At 54.6% G+C, this 23,230-nt stretch overlaps 2 protein-coding genes across 2 annotated transcripts; both read left to right on the top strand.

The window, feature by feature from the left end:
• Positions 1-7,399: 7,399 nt before the first annotated feature.
• Positions 7,400-15,782, top strand: LOC147525860 (scavenger receptor cysteine-rich type 1 protein M130-like). The gene is made up of 4 exons (XM_086630868.1): positions 7,400-7,469; positions 8,463-8,777; positions 15,166-15,480; positions 15,766-15,782. Exons 1-4 carry the CDS (start codon positions 7,400-7,402, stop codon positions 15,780-15,782), a joined length of 717 nt encoding a protein of 238 aa, XP_086486994.1.
• A 1,801-nt stretch (positions 15,783-17,583) lies between these two features.
• On the top strand, positions 17,584-23,230 carry LOC147525859 (antigen WC1.1-like). The gene is made up of 11 exons (XM_086630867.1): positions 17,584-17,977; positions 18,500-18,826; positions 18,913-19,227; positions 19,575-19,889; positions 20,357-20,419; positions 20,504-20,825; positions 21,215-21,243; positions 21,504-21,641; positions 22,021-22,116; positions 22,342-22,425; positions 23,010-23,230. Exons 1-11 carry the CDS (start codon positions 17,584-17,586, stop codon positions 23,228-23,230), a joined length of 2,304 nt encoding a protein of 767 aa, XP_086486993.1.

Here is a 23,230-nt window from a genome sequence, read left to right as displayed (position 1 = left end):
CATTGTTGCTCGTCCCCTGTATAACTTGCTTAAGAAAAACAAATCATGGGACTGGACCAAACAACACGAGGATGCATTAGATATCCTGATAAAGGAACTGAGATTATTCCAACAACTCGGTCCTATTCACCCTATGGACCCCATCCATGTAGAGTGGGGGTTCAGTGAGCATGGTTCCCATTGTAATCTATGGCAAAAGGGACCAGATGGACCAGAAAGACCGCTGGAGTTCAGCTCTCACTCCTTTAACGACACTGAAACAAGATATTCAGATCTTGAAAAAGGCCTGTTGTCCCTAGTGCGAGCAGTAAAGCGGGTGGAACAGATAAGGAAGGAGCAAAGTGTGATCCTTCGTGGACCTTTTCGCCTTTTAGATATGGTCCACAAAGGCACAGCACCACCTGCCGGCATTGCCCAGAAACCCACTGTTCGCAAATGGTATGCTTACCTGGAAGGGATAAATGAAATTATGCCAATTAAAGAGGGCAACACTAAAGTATCCAAATTACAAAAAGACATTGACAGTAATTCACTATTCCAAACTCTACCTAGTAAACCATCCCCAATACAGGAAGCACCTCCTCTTAAAGAGGACAGTGACCTAACAGGAGTGTGGTTTACAGATGCATCATCCCATCGACAAAATGATGAATGGCATTATAAAGCAGTGGCGCTGGAAGTAGCCACGGGGAAAAAGCTAAGTGAAACAGGAGAAGGAAGTGCACAGGTAGGAGAACTTAGAGCAGTCCTGCTAGCTGCACAGGAAGGTGCTAGCCATATTTACACTGATTCATATGCAGTTTTCAAAGGAGCCACTGAATGGATAGGTCATTGGGCGACAAATGACTGGCAGGTCAACAGGACTGCAGTCTGGCAAACCGAAAGCTGGAAGCAATTACTAAAGATAGGAGAACAGAGAGTTTTGTATGTCGGTTGGGTAAAGGGACATGATCCGTCAGCTTCTATTGCTGCTCAATTTAATCAACAAGTTGACAGCCTCACACGACTACATCAGATTGATGTTGTAAAAGATAATCATGAATGGGAGCGATTACTTGAATGGTTGCATGTAAAACGAGGCCACACGGGGCGAGCCGATCTATACCGAGAAGGCATAGCCCGAGGATGGCCCATAACCACAAAATTATGTGAGCAAGTAATAACTGCATGCTCACAATGTCGATTTCGACTTAACAAAGACCATCCAAGTAAAGCACCTCCTTTGCACATCCGTGATCGAAAAAACACTGTGGCACACCTGGCAAATTGATTACATAGGTCCACTATGACCCTCAGGGGGTAAAAAATACATCCTGGTGGGAGTAGAAGTTATTTCAGGAGTCACCATGGCCACAGATGTTACAGCTGCAACTGGAGAAAATACAGTCCACAGTCTAAAGAAATGGTTTAGCACTCTCCCTCTTCCCGAAGAAATCCAGAGTGACAACGGGACGCATTTTACAGCTACGGTAGTGCAAGACTGGGCCAAAGAAGAAGGCATTCGCTGGGTATTCCACACGCCGTATTACCCCCAGGCTAATGGCATTGTTGAAAGAACAAATGGCCTAGTTAAAAAATTTGCCAAAACCCATGAATCAGGATGGCATCTGCGACTACCTAATGCCATCTACCAATTAAACAATAGATGGAGTGGAAATGGGTGTCCAAAAATGAAAGCTTTCTGCTCTTCTGCCAAAACTTTGGTACCAAAGGCAGATGTGCAACCAGGAGAATATCCTACCAGCTTTCATGCAGGGCAACCTGTGATGGTTAAAATGCCTCAAATTGGAACTGTGGCAATGGTATTAAACACTCCCAAAAATCCTTATGCCTGGGAAGCCAGGGACTGTTCAGGCAAAATACACCGAATCAGTACTCGGTGGATAATACCCTCATTTTAACTAATATTGCCGGTTGCATTCTCAACTGAGCGTGTGTTTTTTCTTTTCTTTTGCAGGAACTTTGAATGAATTGTACGTGGACAAGTGGACACGCCTACGCAGATCTCGACTGTATACAAGGCCTATTGACATTCATTTTAGCAGTAATACTGTTCCTGCTGGTCATGGTAATCTGGAAACCTAAATTCTAAAATGGTTAATCAGCAAATTGGAATTGTGATACTGTTTTGCATTTTGTCCCTGATTCACAGCCAAAACAACCTGGAATGGCCATGGTCTCAAGCTTACATTTGATACTCAAACAGCATGGGGCGATACCCCAACGGCAATCCTTCGAGTTTGGCCACTGTAGTAATGCATGATTCTGAAATATACCACTCAAATGAGTGGAAATGGGATCAAAATGAACAGATTTATGCCCTAACCGGAACAATTGGGGAAAACATCCGGGTAGGATGCAGGAAAATCAGTGGATCAACATATGAAAAAGCTTCCCAGATTACGATCTCTAGCAACCTGTTGGAAACAGACTGGCAGAAATTTAGCCCAGACACTGTAATTGGACCCTGTTACACAAAAGAATGGAATTGTACCAGACAAAATTCCACTATAACTTGTTGTCATAACCGACATAGTAGCGGCAACATATTAGACCCCAGTACGGTAAACGTTGAAATCACCAAATCTTGTATCAGTGAACGAGGGGACTGCTGGCACAATTTTACCTTAGTCAAACCTGCTTACGTTGTATGCCACTGGCAACAAAAACAACCGGTCCCACTGGGCCTAACATTTAAATTCAAAATAAATGCCGTGGCCAGCCCTCCAATGATGCTTGTTGCCGTGATCACTTACCATGGCACAAACACTTTAACCATCTTGGATAACAAAGATGGAATCGTACCCTTTTCACTGTAGCACGTGGTGACGATGTTACTGTACGATGCAGATTAGTCAATGAATCCGTTGTCAAACCTGTAAACAGTTATGGAATTGGACGCCAAGGCCCTCTCATATTATGCGAAAACCAAAACCAAGATTGCTGGCTAAATTTAACCTCTGTGCAACATCCTTGTAGGATCATGTGTAACAAAAGTCATCCAAGACACTGGGGAGAATTGAAAATAAATGTCACAGCCAAACCACTCATCACAAATGACCCCAAAATCTTTGAAATCGGACCATATATAATTAGAAACACAGGTCAACAACAAGTGTTGTTTAATCCGTCATGGTCTCTCAAACGAGTTGAATTGTTAATGCAAAATAACTTTTCAGGAGTCCAGCCAGCCTGCTCATCTTTCCTAAAAACTTCATACGAAGGATGGACAACCTGGTTGCTGAAACGAACCCCAAAGCGAACAAAGAGGGACCTGACTGGTATCTTGGGAACAGGATTGGGAGTCCTGAATCGCATGGATTCTGAAGTATTGATGAATAAACTAGTCACTACAACAAGTGACTTGAATAAATTAGAACCCTCCCTTTGGACTCTACCCTTGAGGATGGACAACGACACTAAGAGATGGGTAGTTGTGAACACCAATCCTTCTTCATCCACTTCCCCGGCTGGTGGAGCACCAGGAGAGCAAGGACTTGCTCTGCACCACGAGCATGCTTTAGGTACCACAGTCTGGGCATTGCCTTGGATTAGCTGGATCCTGGCATTTTTTCTTCTGAGACAATTTTCAGCCCGGCTCATCTCTGTTCTGATCTTTCCCTCACCCCCTCCTTGATCTACCTGGCCGTTCCTGGGCCCCTCTCCATTATCTCCGCAGAGCCCGGATCTACCAAGGCTGCTCTGCAGAGTGATCTGGCTGTGGTGCTGGGGGCCTCCACACTGGCCTTTGGTGGTCAGGCTGGGAAGCAGCTCCAGCTGGATGGGGATGATGGCTACTCATTCCCCAGTGCGCTGGGGAGATGCCATTATATGACAGAGATGCTGTGGGGGAGCCAGCTCTGCCCCCAATGTTAGACACAGCCTTACACAGGCTCCAGGTGAGACAGAGCAGGTTCATGCCTCTGGAGGAGTGAGACAAACTCAAACGTTTCTCTGGGAACACAAGAACCACAAGTATCACTGTCGAAGTTCATGCTAATGATAATGGTAACAATAAGAGAACACACCAAGCACCAGTTTTGGATGGAATGTCCTGGGAGTCATTTGTGGAGGGAGATGGAGAGTTATCACTATGGAAAAAACTTCCAGGTAAGCCCTTTCCTAATTGCATCCTTGAGCTCCTGGTTCCTCCTGCTGCAGATGAGGGGGTTCACAGCTGGAGGCACCACCGGGTACAGAACTGCCACCAGCAGTGCAGCGGTGGGGAGGAGATGGAGGAGGGCTCCAGACGCTGCCAAGCAGGGAGCCCATGGCTGGGTGAGGAGGCACTGTGGAAAAGGCTGTGTGTCACCCCCGTCAGAGGGGATCCTCAGCACAGCAGGGCAGATTTTCACACCAGACACAGGAGTGGCCTGAGGTGGTTCTCTGGAGAAGGGTGGTGCAGACTGGAAGCAGATGGAGGCAGGGGAAGGTCTCACGTCGAGCACAAGCACTGAGCTCTGACACTGCTGTTGTGTGACAGCCATTTTTTAACACCATAATACCCACATGTATACAATACGTACATTTCAAGAAAAAAATATACATGAAAGTGACTGTACAAATACGTGTGTATTTTTATTGATGATAGATACAATATTTAAAATACAGAGATACCTCGATGCGTGTAATATATATCAAAGCATTCATAAAGCCAGAGAAATTAAATATATATGGCCATTATAACAGAGGTATAAAATGGATAGAACCTTCTTTAAAAAGAGCTAATGGAATGAACACTCAGAGTTTAAATGTGAATAAAAGCAAAAGTACAAGGAGGAGTTGAATTCCCCCACTTTACCAGGCTCCTGGAGGTGGCCAGACATGTTTGGAGTGAGGTGGGACTTCAAGAGGTAGGGAGAACACGAGAAGCTGGAACGTGCCAGAGGGCTATTGTCTCCTCCCAGGAGGCCACCAAGGGGCGCTCCGCACTAATCCTCTTAACGTGCAAAGAAGAGCCCAATCCTGTGAACTGACCCAGGATGCCCCCGAGTCCCAGCCCCACCCAGTAGGATGACCATGCAGGGTTACTGGGGCAGACTCTGAGCTTTTCTCCGTGCTGCAAGACACAGGCAATGCTGTCTGTGAATATGGAAAACCAGGACAAAATGCCAGCTTCAGAAGAATATGTGCATGGGAACAATATGGACAAGACTTGAAAGGGATCTCCAAAATGAACATGTGAACTAGAAGGACCAGGCAATGAACCCGTGAGCTGCAAACTGGTTTTTGAGGTGCTGAAGAGGAAGGGTGGTGGTGGGGTACTCCCTTTCCCCATGGTGCTGGAGGATCTCACAGCTACCTGCAAGACCACTGTGGGCTGCAGGCTGGTGCTCTATAGGTTCCCTTGTCCTTAGGTTGATGATGTGATTGAATGTTTCAGAAAGCTCTGGCTGAGTGAGCGAGGGGAGTCAGGAGTGTGCCAGGACTAGTCCAGGTCCACTGAGCCGTACCCACCAAAGCCAGTATGTGTGTGTATGTCGTGTGAAAGGATGTGGAAAGTGGCGGTGGTGGTGAACGAAAGTGTATTGGATACTGTAGAACCTGAGCAGGATGCAAACAGGATGGACTAAGGGGTGGAGATTGCATTGGGTCTGGTTGGGATGGAGCTAATTTTCTTGTCAGCAGCCCCTGTGGTGCTGTGCATTGCCGTGGTGGCCAAACCAGCTTTGGTAACACGCCGACGTTGTAGCTATTGCTGAGCAGCGCTTGCACTGCGTCATGGCTGCCTCTGTTTCTCACTGCCCTGGCAGCAAGGAGGTGGGGGTGGTGAGAGGCTGGAAGGGGACAAAGGCAGGACAGCTGACCCCAACTAACCCAAGGGATGATCCACACCGTATGATGTCATGGTCAGCAATAAAACTGGGGGAGTGGTGGGGCGCTCTTCAAAGTGTCCTTTGCCCAGTACTGGCTGGGCATTGACACGCTGTTGGGAGTGATTACTCCACCTATTAAACTGTCTTTATTTGGATCCATGAGATTTTTTTCTTGCTTTTGTCCTTCTAGTTCCCTCTCCCAACCCACAGGTGGGGATTGAGCAAGTGAGTGGCGGGGGCTGCCAGATGGGGTCACCCACCCACTACGTGAGTAAATCAAAAAAATAGGTTGGTATGTGCTTGTGCCTGAGTAGCTGATAGGGCAGGAGCGGGCACATAGCTTGTGTAGGTGCTTCTGATGTCACCAAAATCACATTTAAACAACGCCCAAATATGGCTATTCAGAAGAACCATTCTCAGCAGAAGTCCATGCGCTGCACACACGTGCGATGATGTAACTCATATACACACATAGCAGTGGCTGTAGGAGAAGTGTGACGTCACTGACACTATAACCCATAAGCACACAGCAGTGGCAGGAGGAGGGCATGAGGTCACACCACCAATGGCACCCCATATGGCTCTGGGGCTCGGTGCAGAGCAGCCATGTGCTGTCACAAGGGCATCATGGAGGACAAGAGCTGCCCGGCCCCTTGTCTGCGAGACTGAGGAGCATCCCCTGCAGCCCTGGCTGGAGCAGTCAGGGTAGGGTGGCTCGGGGGCACAGCAGGGATGTGTCTGGGCACGGCGCCAGGAGAAAACCACAGACTTCCTGCCCGGGCGCGGCGGGGGGAGCATGGCGAGCGCTGCGAGGTGACGTGGGCTGTGGTTTGTGCACCTGCAGGCTGCAGCTCCCGAGCCACCCGTGGGGAATAACGGCCACTCGGTGACAGTCTGAGAGTCAGGGATCTGTCAGAGCCTCTGGTTTGAGTGTCTACTGCCAGGACAGGGACGTGTCCCAGCTCTGGCTCCTGTGAGGGACCTTCCATGGGGCTCTCCAGGGAGGGATGGGTGAGCCAGTGCTCCTGGGATGGGGCTTTGGCCTGGGCTAAGGCCCTTTCCCACCTCTGCTCCCAGCACAGCGGGCTGTGGCTCGGGAGCAGGGACTGTTCCCTTCCTGACCCAGCCCCCAGTGCCGTCCCAGCCCTGTGGTTCCCATGGCATGGGGATGGCTGGACACTCACCCCTTGGGCTCTTGAGTGTGCCCAGCATCGGAGATGTTCAGTGCTCCTGATCCACACAGTGAGGTTCAAGGAGTGAAAGACCCGTTTCTCCCACTACAACCAGCCCTGTCCATGACAGCCTCCCACCACAGTGACGTGACACCTGCGGTGGAGTCGTCCCTCATATATGGTCATGAATGGCGCTGGAGAAGTTCATTGGAGGACTGGGCTGTGTCAGAGGGGAGATAGCTCCCGATAATCTCTAAAAAGGTGCCGCTGCTTCGATTGGCTCCTGTTGTAGCTGGGCTGGCGTCTGCACAGATATATTGCCATCCCATCGTTGTTGTTCCCTGAGTCCACAGGAGCTGTGGCGGGGAGTGTGGCACAGCAGGGATGTGCTGGCAGGGCAGGAGGCTCAGGATGGGCAGAGAGGGACTCCTGCTGTCCCCTCGGATGCTGTGGCTGCTCCTCTGGGTGCAGCTGTGCAGGGGTAAGTACCGGGTCCCTTGTCCCACAGCCCAGGGCCAGCAGGTACGAGCACGGTCATCGGGATCTATCAGGAGTTTCTTTGCAAGATGCTCCTGAGACAAGGAGAGGAAGGTGCTCAAGTCCATGGACCCCATGGCCTTCTCTATGCCCATTGGTGTGGGAGAGAGTGTCTCCTTTCCAGGGCTCCAGTGTTTAGGACAGCCTGTGGCTGGCTGGATTTCTAGACACCCTGTCCTGGGGTACCATTTTGGGACTCACTGTTCCCCAGCACTGTGCTCTGGAGCTGGTGGTGGCCTAGCTCGTGATGGCAGCACCCAGAGATGCCCAAGGCACAGCCAGCCACTGGGGTCCCTGGAGGACTTGTGTGCTGCTCACTGGCCCCTTGTTCCAGGTGACCAATGACCCCATGAGGGCAGTTTGTGCCCCACAGAGAAAAGAGGACTGGGGCATCTTCAGTAGAGAGACATCCTTCCTGGAGTGTCCGGCCAAGTGCAGGGGCTGGACTGACACCCAGGGCAAGGAGGGGGCGTGGGAGGCGGGATCCTCTGGATCATCTCAGAGGGAACATGAAAAGCCTTGGGGGTGAGGGTGGGTTTGGATGATGCCAGGGCAGGTGGTTTGAATAGGAAGCTGCAGGTTTGGGTAGCTGGGGTTGTTCAGGGATTGCTGGGCTGGGGAGGAGTGTGTGCCCAGAGGAATAGGTGGTCAGTGCAAGGCTGGTCAGCATGCGGGAGGGCATGAGGAGGGGTGGGTGGCCATTAGGGTGGGGAAAGGCGCCTTGTGTGGTGAGATGGTGAACGACCCAGCAGGGCTGGACCTGGGCATACCCAGCCTTCCACAGTCCGTGGGGATAGAAGGGACCCCTGCACTGCAGTGGGGACAGCCCAGATGGCAGAGGGTTCCCACCCTGGCTCTACACGAGTGAGGAATTGCCCCAGTCCTGCACTGCTGGGCCTCGGCGCTCTCCTAAGTGATCTCACGTTGGTGTTTGAAGGAGCTGCGGAGGTGAGGCTGGTGAATGGCAGCAGGCGCTGTGCTGGGAGAGTCGAGGTGAAACAAAAGGGCCAGTGGGGCACCGTGTGTGATGACTACTGGAGCATGAACAATGCAGCAGTGGTTTGTAAGCAGCTGGACTGTGGATCTGCTGTTGGAGCTCCTCTGTACGGGCACTTTGGTCCAGGATCTGGCCCCATTTGGATGGATAATGTTGGCTGTAATGGCACCGAGTCTGCCCTGTCTGACTGCACACACAGTGGATGGGGTGAACATGACTGTGCTCACACTGAAGACGCTGGAGTGATGTGTTCAGGTAAGGAGACAACCTCTTCCTCACGTTTGGGGTCCAGATGGGAGAAGGGACCTTGCCTGTGCCCTCAGGGAGCAACAGCAGACACCAGAGCAGGGCCTGGTGATGCTGGTCTAACTGCTGAGCTGGGATTGTCATTGCTGATGTCCTCAGGCCCTGGGAAAAGCCCAGAGAGAGTCTACCCAAGGGTGGACTGACCGTGCCACAGTGTCTCACTGTGGCTCAGTCAGTGTCTTTAGCTGCAGATGATTCATCCAATCCTGCCCCAGGATGTCCACTGATCTCTCCTGGTCTCCACTTATTCAGCCAGCTCCAAGCCAACAACGCTGAGGGTCCTTGTGTACCGCTTTTCCTGCCATATATACACACAAACACACAGAGCGATATAATTTCTTGAGTCTATGGGTCATTCCTCTAACGTGTTTGTTGAGTTCATTTCATCCATGACTTTGGGGCTCCATCTGTCATACCAGTCTTTCAGGTCAGGAGAGATGGTGTGCAGTGTTAGGTTGTTGCACGCTGCACCCGGAGCTCACAGCTGGTGTATCTGGCACGATCCATGTTCATGGGTTGAAGACGTCAAAATTGGGAAAGCTGCTGAAGCCAGTTCTAGGCTCCATCATTGCTGCACTTTGCTTGGCTTCATCAAAGTCTGTGCATACAGCAATGGCAGTGATGATGACATACAGTATCAGGGTTATTCAGCAACTAACATAATCAATTTAATTCACGGGCTATTCTATCCCTAAATCAAATCCCCTTGAGGCACACATTGGACTTCCCCCTTGTTCTGCATCACCCACCAAGTGCACCCAATTCCTTGGGCAAAAGTAATCCCATGGGTGGATTTGCCTTTGCCTGAGGCAGGACTAACCCAGACCACCTTCCCCAACATATTCTTCATGCGCACTATAGGGACTTTATCCCTTCTACAGTACGTGGGAGTTGTGATGGGGCAGGGCCAGGTCGGTTGGCAGATCCACTAGTGTTAACTAGCCAGGTGGCCTTTGCTAAATGAGTGTCCCAATGTTGGAAGGTTCCACCATCCCTTGATTTTGGTGTTGTTTTTAATATTCCGTTGGATTGTTCAATTTTCCCAGAGGCCGGTGTGTGGGGGGATGTGATACTCCAACTCGATGCCATGTTCTTTGGCCCAAGTGTCTATGAGGTTGTTGCGGAAATGAGTCCTGTAGTCTGACTCAATTCTGGGGTGCCATGCTGCCATAGGACTTGTTTCTCGAGGCTCAGGATAGTGTTCTGGGGAGTGGTATGGGGCACAGGATATGTTTCCAGCCATCCAGTCATTGCTTCCAGCATTGTGAGCACATGGCACTTTTCTTGGTGATTTTGTGGAACTGTGATGTAATCGATCTGCCAGGCCTCCCCATATTTATATTTTGACCATCAGCCTCCATACCAGAAAGGTTTTAACCGCTTGGCCTGCTTGATTGTAGTGCATGTCTCACACTCATGGATAACCTGTGCAACCGCATCCAGTTGGGTCCACCCCTCGGTCACGAGCCCATTTGTATGTGGCATCCCTTCCTTGATGGCCTGAGGTATCATGTGCCCAATGAGCTAAAAATTTTTCACCCTTATGTTGCCAGCCCAGACCCACTTGAGAAACTTCAATCTTAGCAGCCTGATCCACTGTCTAGTTGGTTGCTTCGGAGTTCTTCAGTGGCCCGACTCTTGGGTACATGAGCATCTACATGACGTACTTTCATAACCAGCTTTTCTACCCGTGCAGCAATGTCTTGGCACAACAGGGCAGCCCAGATGGGTTTGCCTCTGTGTTGCCAGTTTCTCAGCTTCCACTGCTGTTGCCACCCCCACAGGGCATTTGCCACCATACAAGAGTAAGTACAGAGATAGAGCACTGGCCACTTTTCCTGCTCAGCAATATCTAAGGCCAGTTGGACGGCTTTCACCTCTGCAAACTGACCCGATTCACCTTCTCCTTCAGCAGCTTCTCCTTCAGCAGCTTCTGCAACTTGTTGCGTAGGACTCCACACAGCAGCTTTCCACCTTTGATGATTCCCCACAATGCGACAGGACCCGTCCGTGAACAGAGCACATGGCTTTTCACTCTCTCATAGTTCATTATACAGTGGGGCCTCTTCAGCGCATGGCACCTCCTCCTCTGGTGACATTCCGAACTCTTTGCCTTCTGGCCAGTTTGTGATAGCTTCCAAAATTCCCGGATGACTGAGGTTTCTTATTCAGGCCCTTTGTGTGATGAGTGCAACCCACTTACTCCATGTGGCACCGGTTACATGATGTGTGGAGGGGACCCTTCCTTTGAACATCCAACCCAGCGCCACCAGTCGGGGTGCCAGGAGGAGCTGCGTTTCAGTACCAACCACTTCTGAAGCAGCTCAGACTCCTTCATATGCTGCCAATATCTCCTTTTCAGTTGGAGTAGAGTGGGCTTTAGATCCTCTGCACCCTTGACTCCAAAACCTGAGGGGTTGACCTCAAGTCTCCCCTGGTGCTTTCTGCCAGAGGGTCCAAGTAGGGCCATTCTCCCCGGCTGTGAGGTAGAGCACGTTTGTTGCTCAGGAGTCAAGATCTTGTTGTTTCTCAGGTTCCCATTTAAAATCGTTCTTCTTCTGGGTCACTTGGTAGAGAGGGCTCACAATTAGGCTGTAACTTGGAATGTGCCTCCTCCAAAAATGCACAACGCCTAGGAAGGCTTGTGTTTCCTTCTTCATAGTTGGTGGGGACATAGCTGATATTTTGTTGATCATTTCCACTGGAATGTGACATTTTATTCCTAAGAACTGGATCTCCTGTGCAGGTCCCTTGACCTTACCTCGGTTTATGGCAAAACCAGCCTTCAGAAGGATTTGAACTATTTTCTTCCCTTTCTCAAAAAATTCTTCCACTGTGTTGCCCCATATAATGATGTTGTCAATGTACTGCAGATGTTCTGGAGTTTTGTCCGGCTCCAGTGCAGTCTGGATCAGCCCCTGGCAAATGGTGGGGCTGTGTTCCCACCCCTGGGGCAGTTGATTCCAGGTGTACTGGACTCCCCTCCAAGTGAAAGCGAACTGTGGCCTGGTCACGGTATTCATCGCTCACCTTTTGTGAAAACGAATTAGAAGTTCCTTCAAGAGGATCAGAAACAGGATCAGCCCTTCTATACGGTCTGAGGCACTGTCCACTGGAAAATGGAGCAACATTTTTCTGGAAGGATCTCCTTTTGTTTATCCTTTCAACTCCTGTAACTGTGCCTTTAGGGTCGAGGTCGGTTTCCCATCCCATTTCCTCATGTCCTCACTGTGGTCACGCAGGAAAAAACACAGGTTACTTCGCAGTGTGTACCCTCCATATTCTCTCTCTTGATCAGGGGAATGCTTACTTCTAACAGTAGAGTTATGAGTCCGTGCAGGTGGAGAGTAGGACCTGTCCTCTTTGAGTTGCTGGAAGTCCTGGGACAGTTTCTCCACAGCCGCAACGCAGGCCTGTGCAGAGGAAGAGATACTTCCATCGTATTGCTGAAGTCGACCAGCCAAGTCCTGCACTGTTGGTTCCTCGCCTTGTCTCCAGGACGTTACTGCCAATGAGTTGACATACAATGCTGGTGCACTCCGTAGAAATTTCTGCCACATGGGCTGATTGCATGGGACTTCATCTGGATCTGTGGGTAACTGCTCATTATTCAGACCATTGTAAATCACCTCCAGCATGGATAACTCTTTCAGGTACTGGATACCTCTTTCCATGGTGGTCCACTTGCTTGGATGACATGGAATATCCTCCTCGAAGGGGTACCTGTCCTTCACACTTGACAGAAGTCATCTCCAGAGGCTGAGGGTTCGTGGTTTTCTTCCAACGGCCTTGTCAATGCTCCCTTCCCTACCCTCTAGCTGCAGGCCATTGGCTCAGTTATCCCAGCATCGGAGCAGCCAGGTGACAATGTTCTCGTTTTGAAGGTGGCTGAAATCCTTTCGTAGGACAATACAAGAAAACCAAGACGGGATAATAACTACAATAATGCCGTTACAAGAACAATACAAAACGAGTGCTCCAACTTCTCTCCGCGTGGAACCCAGAACTCAGCCCACTCGGGAACTGCAAAGCGAATCCCCTCCCCCGGCTACCTCCCCCAATATATACTGTGGGCATGAGGTCACAGGGTATGGAATAGCCCCTGGCCAGGCTGGGTCAGCTGCCTGTGTTGTGTCCCCTCTCAGCTTCCTGCCAAAAAGTTAACTCTTTCCCAGCCAAACCCAGGACACTCTGCCTGTCCCCAGGGCTCAGCTGTGTTGTCCAGCACTGCGAGGTCTAGGAGCTCTGCAGCTGCTTGACTCTGGGTGCTCTCTCCTGCAACACTGTCTGCACAGGCTGGTTCTAGGACGTCCCTGGGGCGGTGACAGCCCTGCACGGACATGGCTCCATGCAGGCAGCACTGACCTTCTGCCAACCCCTCCTGCCTGTCATCGTCTCCTCACACTTTCCTATGAAACAAGGTCTTTGCCAGCACTTACTGACTTTCATCTGTGTCTGCTGTTACCATACGAGCCAACATGAGCCCAGGGGGTCATGTGGGTCTTCTGCCACTTGGAGCAGAGAACTGTGTCCCTGATTGAGGACACTTTCTCTGACAAGGCATCAGAGTGGTCTGGAAAGGCACCAGCCATGGTCACAGCTGCACTGATTCTGTGCCCTGTGATGTCTCCCCCCTAACTGGAACCTTCCAACACACCAGAACACCCTTGGTTGCTGGCTGCATTTCTGGCTGTGCCAAGGTGACGGCCCTGCTGGGTTCCAAGCAATGCATGGACTGAGAAGGCGGCAGCAATCATTGTCATCTGGGCCTATTCTTCAGGACCCTAACTGTGCACACCACTGCAGTGATGAGGGACCATGCCAGGCAGTGCAGGGCACCTTGTAGAGCAGCAGATTTTCTGAGCAGTGCCTGGTGACAGACACACACCTTTGAGGTCTGTGATGATATAGAGAAGAGGTGCTGGGGGACCTGGATGTTTTTGTGTCACCAATACTGTTCCAACACCTTCCTCTGGCATATGCAATGGATGATTTGGTCCCTTGCAGATGATGTGAGATGTGGACATTTAACTGTCAGAGGCTCAGGGAACTCCCAGTTTTGTTTTCTTTTCCAGGATTTGTCCGGCTGGTGGAAGGCAAGAGCCGTTGCTCAGGACGTGTGGAGATCCATGACAGGGACCTGTGGAAAACTGTCTGTGACTCACACTTTGGTCCCAAAGCTGCTGACGTGGTCTGCAGGGAGTTGCAGTGTGGCGCAGCCCTGCCTGTCACTGCAGGAGCTCACTTTGAAGAAGGGACTGGTCCCACCTGGGATGGAGAGCTGCAGTGTGTGGGGAATGAATCCCTCCTCGCCTCCTGCCCCAGAGGTTCCCCAAGGGACCAGCCCTGCACCCACACAAACAGCGCTGTTGTCACCTGCACACGTAAGGACTCGGGGTGGGGTGTCAAACACTGAGGCTGTGCTGAGGGTTGGGAACAGAGCATGGACCATGCTCGGCCGGGCATGAGGACAGGAGGGGTGGGTTGTGTTCTGCAGTCACCAGTTACGCAGGAAAAGACACTGAAGCCAATATCCTGCTTCTGTTCCATCCTCAAGAATTTGGTGCACAGCTGCAGAAAGATTCAGGATGGGAACAGAGTCTCTCTGTCCCGTTGGTCACTGTAGCTGCTCCCCTGAATGCAGCTGTGCAGGGGTAGATGTTTGCTCCCTTGTCCCACAGCCCTGAGGCCAAGAAGCACCACAGGGATTCTCTCTGGAAATGGGTCTTCTTCCCATGTGTCAATGTGACAAGGGGTAGAAGGTGCCCAGGTTCATCGACCCTGTACCTCTGTGAATGAGAGAAGGGCATTTCTGTTGCCAGGGCTCCCATGTTTATGGCTGTTGGTGCTTGGATTTGTCCATGGATGTGTCATCCTTGGACACCTTTCCTGGAGCCCTTGCTGTGCCAGCACTGTGCCCTGTGAGCTGGCTGTGGCTCAACTGGTGGCTTTTTGTTCTGTGAGCCCAGAAGCACAGCCACCCTCAGGGGTGTGGGGTGCCCTCTTGCCCTGGGGTCAGCCTGAGGGGGAGGTTGGTTGTGCTTGTGGAGGCAAGGGAACTGGGGTATCTGTTCCCACAGGCTCGCAAAGCGATGACCTTCCTGGGGCATCCTAGACAAGGGCAGGGCTGGGCTGATGGCCAAGGACAAGGAGGGGGCATGGGTTGAGGGAGCTCACTGCACATGGCCTTGCACAGCCCGTGGGGATGGAGGGGACCCCTGCGCTGCCGCGGGAATAACCTGGAGGGGAGTGGGCTCCCACTCGGGCAGGGGTTCCCCCAGACCCACGGTGCTGGGGCTCAACGCTGTCCTGACTGATCCTGTGTCAGTGTTTGAAGGGGCTGTGGAGGTGAGGCTGGTGAATGGCAGCAGGCGCTGTGCTGGGAGAGTGGAGGTGAAACAACAGAGCCAGTGGGGCACCGTGTGTGGTGACAACTGGGACATGAACGACGCCGCAGTGGTTTGTAAGCAGCTGGACTGTGGATCTGCTGTTGGAGTTGCTCAGTATGCACACTTTGGACCAGGATCTGGCCCCATTTGGATGGATGATGTTGGCTGTAATGGCACGGAGTCTGCCCTGTCTGACTGCACTCACAGTGGATGGGGTGAACATGACTGTGTTCACACAGAAGACACTGGAGTGATGTGTTCAGGTAAGAGGACAGCCTATTCCATATCTCTGGGGCTGAGATTGTGGAAGGAATGTGGCACTGCCCTCAGGAAGCAACAGTCAGGCACCAGAGCATCGCCCAATGTGGCCGGTCACACTGGTGTGCTGGAATTTCCATTTCTACTGTCCCCAGTCCCTGGGCAAAGCCCAGTGAGAACCTGCCCAAGGGTGCCCATACCCTGCCTGGCCCCTGAGGTGGCTCATGTGAATCCCCCACCCTGCTCTGCATTGTCTCTCGATTCCCGTCTTTCTCCTCCTGTTCCCCCAGGTCCTGTCTGGCAGTGATGAGGGCCAGGTCTTGCCATGCCAGAGGCACCAAGAGTGACCTGTGGCCACCCCGAGTCCTGGTGAAGGGTGTGAGATGGCCAGCTACTTCTGGGTTGTGTCCTCTGGCAAACAGGAGTCGCTGGGCAGAAGCAAAGGAGTTGCTCGGAGAGGAAGAGTGCTGGGCTTGGGCAGATGAACAGGACAGCACGTGGCACCTCGTTCCTCTCCCACTGTCACTCCATGAGAGCGTACCCACAGGGACACCACCCCAGCCAAGCAGTGCTGACCTGCTGCCCAGCCTCTCCTGCCCGCCTCAGCCCCTGGCTGCCCTGTGCCACAGGGGATTTGTCAGCACTTACTGGCTCTCCTCTGAGCTTGCTCTTGTGCTGGGAGTTCATGTAAGCCCAGGGCTGCTCTTCTGTCCTCTCTCCTGCCCTCTGCCCAGCGACATGCATGCCCAGCAATGTCCTCCAGCCATGGCTGAGGACCTCTTTCCAGGGTAGGTGCCTGAGCAGGGCGGTGGCACAGACACCGACTGCAGGTCCAGCCTCACCATATTTTTGCCCTGTGACACGTCCCATCCTCCAACAGCCCCAGACCCCCATGGAAACAGTGTAGGTTTCTGGTGGCACCAAGGGGTTCCTCAAGCCTGGCCCCGAGCTCAGTGGGGCCCTGACAAGCTACAGCTGCCATCACCTGGGCCCGTTTCCCTGGAGTCCAAGTGCTCTGGGGGCTGCAGTGCCCAGGGACCAGATCGGGGCAGGCCAAGGTGTCTGGGGCAGAAGCAGTTTGTCCGAGCGGTGCCTGTGACTGTGGGTTTGGGAGAGAAGCATGCCCAGGAATTCTGTGATGGATTCCAAAGAGTAGCAGAGGATGCCCTGATGTATTTGTGCCATCAGCACTTCCTTGAGAGTAGCTAGGGTGGTCATGGGGCTTTTTTGCCTTTGACCACCTTGGAGACCAGATAAGACATGGTCAGGGCACTGCCAGAGGGTTGTGGGAACTCTCAGGGGTCTTTGGTTGCTCCAGGATTTGTGTGACTCACCAGAAGGAATAGCCTTTGCAAAGGATGTTTAATGATCCATGACGTGGACAATGGAAAACTGTCTGTGACTTGCACTTTGGTCCCGAAGGCGCTGACATGGTCTGCAGGGTCTGCTGTGGGTCTGCACTAGACACATACCCTTCAGGGCTGTGATGGTGTAGAGAAGAGGTGCTGGGGGGCCTGGATGCATTTGTGTCACCAACACTCCCTCAAAAGATTCCTTTGGGATGTACAATGGGTGATTTGGTCTTGGCTTCCTTGGAAGTCGTTTGGGACGTGGGCATTTAACTACCAGAGGAATCTCGGTTTGTTTTTCCCAGGATTATTCCGACTGGTGGAAGGGAAGAGCCGCTGCTCAGGACGTGTGGAGATCCTTGATGGGAACCTGTGGAAAATTGTTTGTGACTCACGCTTTGGTCCCAAAGCTGCTGACGTGGTCTGCAGGGAGTTGCAGTGTGGGGTGGCCCTGGCTGTCGCTGGAGGATCTCACTTTGGAGAAGGGACCGGTCCCACCTGGGATGGAGAGCTGCAGTGTGTGGGGAATGAATCCCTCCTCACCTCCTGCCTCAGGGGTTCCCCCAGGGACCAGCCCTGCACCCACGCAAACAGCGCTGTTGTCACCTGCACACGTAAGGACTCGGGGTGGGGTACCGAACACTGGGGCTGTGCTGGGAGTTGGGGAACAGAGCACGGACCGTGCTGGGCCGGGCGTGAGGACAGGAGGGGTGAGAGGTTGTCTGCAGCAGGAATATTGTGCAGAAGGAGAAGAAAGGCATGCTGTCCCTCTGGCCTCTCTGCCAGCTGCTGAGGGTACAAGAGCACCAGTCCACCCTCTCTCCTCCTCTGTCCCCAGAATACACAGGGTTCAGGCTGGTGAACGGCAGCACAGCGTGTGCAGGGAGGGTGGAGGTCCAGGTGCTGGGCACCTGGGGGACCCTCTGTGCCTCCCGCTGGGATCTCTTGGATGCCCACGTTCTCTGTCGTCAACTTGACTGTGGGTTTGCTGAGTCCATTCCTGGAGGAGAGCATTTTGGGAGAGAGACTGGCCCTGTCTGGAGAGATGCATTCCACTGCGACGGGACTGAAGCCCACCTGGGACAGTGCCCAGTGACCACCCTGGGGGCCTCACCGTGCTCCCATGGAAACAACGCTGCTGTCATTTGCTCAGGTGAGTGCTGGAAAAATGCTGCATTAAGTCCGTTTGCCCTTGGTGTGTGACGTGGCCACCCAAAGCAGGGGTCCCCTGGCAGTTCCAGGCTGAATTTCTCCCTGGAGAAACCCTGGCTTCCTCAGGAGCCTTCTGGAGAACTTTGCCTCCTCAGACTGACCACTCTACCATGGAAGAGCTGAGAACTGGATGGAGGCAGGCATCTGCCCCCAGGCCAGTGGCTTAGGCTCCAGTGTCACTGCCAGGCCTGGGCTTTCCTGTTCTTGTCCTGTGGGATGTTCCCAGGACAGGGCTACGGGTTCTGCTCCCTCCCTCTGGCTGCAGACAACCGCATCCCATCCCCACAGAGAGCCCCGCAGAGCTTCATCTGACCAGACAGGAGGAGCTGCCTGAGTGTCCCCCTTGTTGGCACAAGGCTCCATCTTGTCCCATTTGGTCAGAAAGTCCCCCTTTGCCCTGCTCCCTGAAGGGTGCTGTGCTCCCGGGTGCTGCCAGTGGCTGTGACATCTCTGCTCTGCCCAGGCGCAGCCGGCTTTGGATCCCTGCGGCTGGTGGGCGGAGGGAGCCGGTGCGACGGGCGAGTGGAGATCTTCCGGCACGGGACGTGGGGCAGAGTCCTGGATGAGCAGTGGGACGTGCAGGAGGCCAGCGTGGTGTGCCGGCAGCTGCGGTGCGGAGAGGCAGGGACAGCCTACAGCCCCCCGAAGCCTGAGCGAGGGACGGGCCCCATGGGGCTGCGAGGGGTGCGGTGCGCCGGGCACGAGGCCGACCTGACCCTCTGCAACACCTCCCTGCCCGAGAGCGCACGGGCAGCAGGGGTGGCGGAGGACGTGGGAGTCATTTGCCGGGGTGAGTGGTGCTGCACGGGCCGCCCAGGCGATGGGGTGTGGGGGCAGCCGGCCCCGGACAGCAACTGGGATTTGTACCCGCTGCAGGGAGCCGGCGGGTCCGGCTGGTGAACGGGGCCGGGCGCTGCGCGGGCAGAGTGGAGATCTACTACCAGGGCAGCTGGGGGACCGTCTGCGACGATGGCTGGGACCTGTCTGATGCCGGCGTCGTCTGCCGCCAGCTGGGCTGCGGAGGGGCGGTGGAGGCGGCCGGCTCCGCTCGTTTCGGAGAAGGCTCCGGGCAGATCTGGCTGGACGGCGTGAACTGCTCCGGGGCCGAAGCTGCTCTCTGGGACTGCCCTGCCGGGCCCTGGGGGCAGCACGACTGCGGGCACAAGGAGGACGCGGGAGTCGTCTGCTCAGGTCTGTGCTGGGAGATGCGGCGGGACCCTGGCGAGGCCGGGATGCAGGGAGAGCCGGGCACGGCCAAGGCTGTCCATGGCCGCCTCTGAGCCCCTGCCGAGCCCGTCCTGCCGACACACGAGCACAGGTGCCCTCAGTCCCACTGGGGTCCCTGGGGAGCTCAGCCGTCCCCGAGGGCTGGTGGGAAGGGCGGGGGGGTGTGTTCATCAGGGACTTCTCTGTGCCCCGGGGTGCACAGGGACACGCTGGCCATGGCCCTGCCTGACAGGGGGCCTGGGGAGTGCAGAGGTGTTCCGGCTCCCCCTGCCCCAGACCAGCCTGTTCCCCCTCCGTGCCTTTCCTCCCAGAGTTCGTGGCCCTGAGGCTGCAGAACAGCGACGGCTGCTCCGGGCGCCTGCAGGTTTTCTACAACGGGACGTGGGGGAGCGTTTGCTCCAACTTGATGACTCTCGAGACGGTGTCACTGGCATGCAAGGAGCTGGGCTGCGGGGATGGAGGGTCCCTGGAAACACACCTGCCCTATGGCAAGGTGTCTGGCCCTGCGTGGCTGGATAACCTGCAGTGTGGGGAGAAAACCAGCTCCTTCTGGCAGTGTCCCTCCGCTCCCTGGGACCCACAGTCGTGCGATGACCTGCGAGAAGAGGCCCACATCATCTGCAACGGTAACTCTGAGCCAGCAGGCACCTGTGTCACTCCAGCTCCTTCTCCCCACTGAGCATGGCCAAATGTAGAGGAAAAGCTTGGAGAGGCTCTTCCTTTCCATGTCAGACCCTTCTGTTGCTGGTGACACAAAGGTGACCACAGCCACACACGTCCAGCAGCAGCCGTCACCCAGGTTGACAACAGGGTCCGGGGGAGGCAAAGGCATCTCCAGGGTAGGTCTCAGAAGAGCCCAGACAGGGTTCAGAAGAGCCTCCTCTCCACAGACAGGCTCCTACTGCTCTGCGAACCAGAGACCTTTTGGGGCTGAGCAGTCGGGGTCCCCCCACAGTCCTGCGTGTGTTCCCTGAATGACCAGAAACACGTCCACCTCCATGAAGGTCCAGGGAGGCAGAAGCAGAGCTCAGTCTCACTCTCCTCTGCACCATCTCCCAAACCAACCTCTTCACTGCAGTGTTTCTTTCCCCAGAGAGACGCCCAGAAACGCCCCCAGCCCCATTGGCCCCGTGCCCCAACTCCACGAGCTGCACAGGTAGCTGCTCCTCCGTGTGCCCCTGTTGTCTGGCAGGGCTCTGCCTGCTGTCCCGCTGCCACGGGAGGTCTTTGCCTTCTCCAGACAGGGAGAAGATTCGTGCCATGGGTGGCACGGACGGGTGCTCAGGCAGAGTGGAGGTCTGGCACCGCGGCTCCTGGGGGACAGTGTGTGATGACTCCTGGGACATGCGGGACGCCGAGGTGGCTTGCAGGCAGCTGGGCTGTGGCCCTGCAGTGTCTGCCCTGCATGAGGCTGCGTTTGGGATGGGGACGGGCCCCATCTGGCTGGAGCGGGTGGAGTGCCGAGGGACGGAGCCGTCTCTGCAGGACTGCTGGGCACGGCCCGGGGATGGCGGTGCGTGCCGGCATAAGGAAGACGCTGCCGTACGCTGCTCAGGTGAGCGGCAGGGCTGGGAGCCCTTGCTCGGGTGTTGGCAGGGAGCTGGGGAAGGCCTTGTGTCCACTCGGTCCTGACCTCCTAAGAGCAAAAGTGTTCCTGTGGCGTGCAGGAGCCTGGTGCCAAGCAGGCAGAAGCCTTGGTGGAACTGGATGTCCTCTGACCACTGCTCGTGGGGCCCTGCAGCTCCAGGGCTATCCCCTGTGCTACCTGTGCCATCCTGCCTGCCGCCCAGAGCAGAGACCCTTTCTAGCACCACAGGAGGGGCAGTTTGGGTGGGATGTGTCAGGGACATCTACAGACACGGACACGGTGTGATGGGGAGGAGGTTTCCCACTAGCCGCACACTCACCCTCTCAGCCCAGCTCTCCTTTCTTCCTCTGTAGCTACACCCAGTACAACAGCAGCATCCCCACCCCGAGCAGGTAACTTGTCCTCCCTCCGGGGCTGGATATCGCTGGGACCAGGCTGTGACCCACAGCTGGATGGAAGGGGCTTCTTGCTGGGGTGTGAAACTCCCAGGAGGAGGCACTGGTGGGGTGGAGGTGGGGTTGGGTAGGGTTGTCATTTACCCAGCAGGGCAGAAGCTTCTCCATCACTCACCCCTGTGGTGCACCACCCCCTACTGCTTTGAGTGATGGGGGTCACAACTGGTGATGTGCCTTCCATGTTCTTGCCCATGCAGATCCCACTAGAGGCCGTCTGACCAGCAGTGGGAGAGTCTCAGTGCCTGTCATCATCTGCATCATCCTGGGGGCCCTCCTCTGCCTGCTCCTGGCCCTCCTGGCTGGACAAATGCTAAGTGCCAGGGCTGGGCACAGAGGTGAGTCCTTCCACAGTGGTTCCATGGGGAGATATCTCCTGGAAGGGCTGTGGGTGCTATTAGGTGTCAGGAAGAGGCACAAGCAGAGCTGGGGGATGAGACTGTGTGCTGCCACCTGCCCCATGTGCTGTCCCATTGAGTGCCTGGCCATGGGGCACCAGCAGCAAGGGCTGAAGAAAGCCCAGAGGTGGGGGGAGCTGGTGATGGGGTGAGAAGAGAAATGGCAGAGGAGGGATGGCCAAGGCTGGCCATACTCTAGGTAGTGATGGAGGGGGCTCTTGGGCACGAGGGATGACAGGAGGAACGCAGGGCAGCAGGATCCATCTCCAAGGTGCTGGGCCCCAGGCTGTCCCTGTGCCAGCCCTGCCTCTGTCCCCAGGCTCCAGGAGAACTCAGGATCCCTTCCTTGAGGCTGTGTACGAGGAGATTGATTACAGCCCAGCGTGGGAGAAGCAGGCGAGCTTTGGTCGCTCAGGTGGGTGTGAGGCACATCTGCATGACCCTTTCTCCTGGCCCCAATCCTGAGCGGATGTCCAGAAGCTCTCCAGCCCATAGTCCCTGCAGCGCTGGGGCCATGTGAGCTGTGAGGAGAGCATCCTTGTCCTGGGCAGGGGAGAGGAGCTTTTTCCCAATGACTAGTGCTGACCATGAGCCAGGTCAGTGGGCCTTGCTCCTCAACATCCGCTGTGCATCTCTCCAGGCTCCTATTCAGAGGAGTCCCTGACCCAGATGCAGCCCTACCCTGGGGTCAATGAAGAGGAAGATGGTCTGGGATCAGCACCAGGTAAAGGAGGCAGGAAGGGGTTGATCTCCCTACAGTCATGTGATGGACAGAGGTGTCACTGAGTGTCACTGTTGGAGATGGGGAGGACATGGGGGCCTCCTGTGGTGCTGACACCACCAGTGCCTCTGCCCTGTGTCCCTGCGCATCCTCCTGTCCTCTGCTCTGCAGGACGCATCTTCTCCCTGTCACCAGCTCCCCTCTGCTTTCAGATGTCCTTGTCCTTCCTGGAGGTGACCCACTGGATGGTTATGATGATGCCAGGGAGGCTTCTGAGCCTGGGGAAGATGCTGCCCCTGGGCAGGGTTCTTGGGAAATGCCCAGGGCACCACGGGAGGCAGCAGAGCCCAGAGATGCTCCCAGAGGTGAGAGGGCAATTTAGCACTGCTGGTTCCTGGGGTGCCATCGCTGGTGACACCCGAGTCACTGCTATACTGAGACTCAAAGTGCCTGGGAAGAGGGAACCTGCCCCAGGAGTTTTCCATGGAAAAGGGGGTGGGAGAAGGAGCTGAATGTGGTGAGGAGCAGGGAGGAGGGTGATGTACAGACCCTATGGGGTAAACTGCAGTGTCATCCCTTGCTTGCAGGGGCCAGCCTGCGCTCCCGGAGAAGTGCCGTGGTCCCTGGAGCTGAAGGTGACACCTCGTCCCTGTCCCCGGGGAGCATGGGCTATGATGATGCTGAAGAGGTGTCTCTGGCACATCCCCGTGAGGTCACAAAGGCTGCGACACCGGAGCTCAGTGCACAACAGTCCCTGAGCCCCGGGCCAGCAGAGCCCATCCCTGCCGTGCCCCTGGGAGAGCCGTGA

The sequence above is a fragment of the Tauraco erythrolophus genome, unplaced genomic scaffold (genome assembly GCF_009769465.1).
Source record: "Tauraco erythrolophus isolate bTauEry1 unplaced genomic scaffold, bTauEry1.pri scaffold_56_arrow_ctg1, whole genome shotgun sequence".
Lineage (NCBI taxonomy): Eukaryota > Metazoa > Chordata > Aves > Musophagiformes > Musophagidae > Tauraco > Tauraco erythrolophus.
This window is presented reverse-complemented; position numbering and strand designations above follow the sequence as displayed.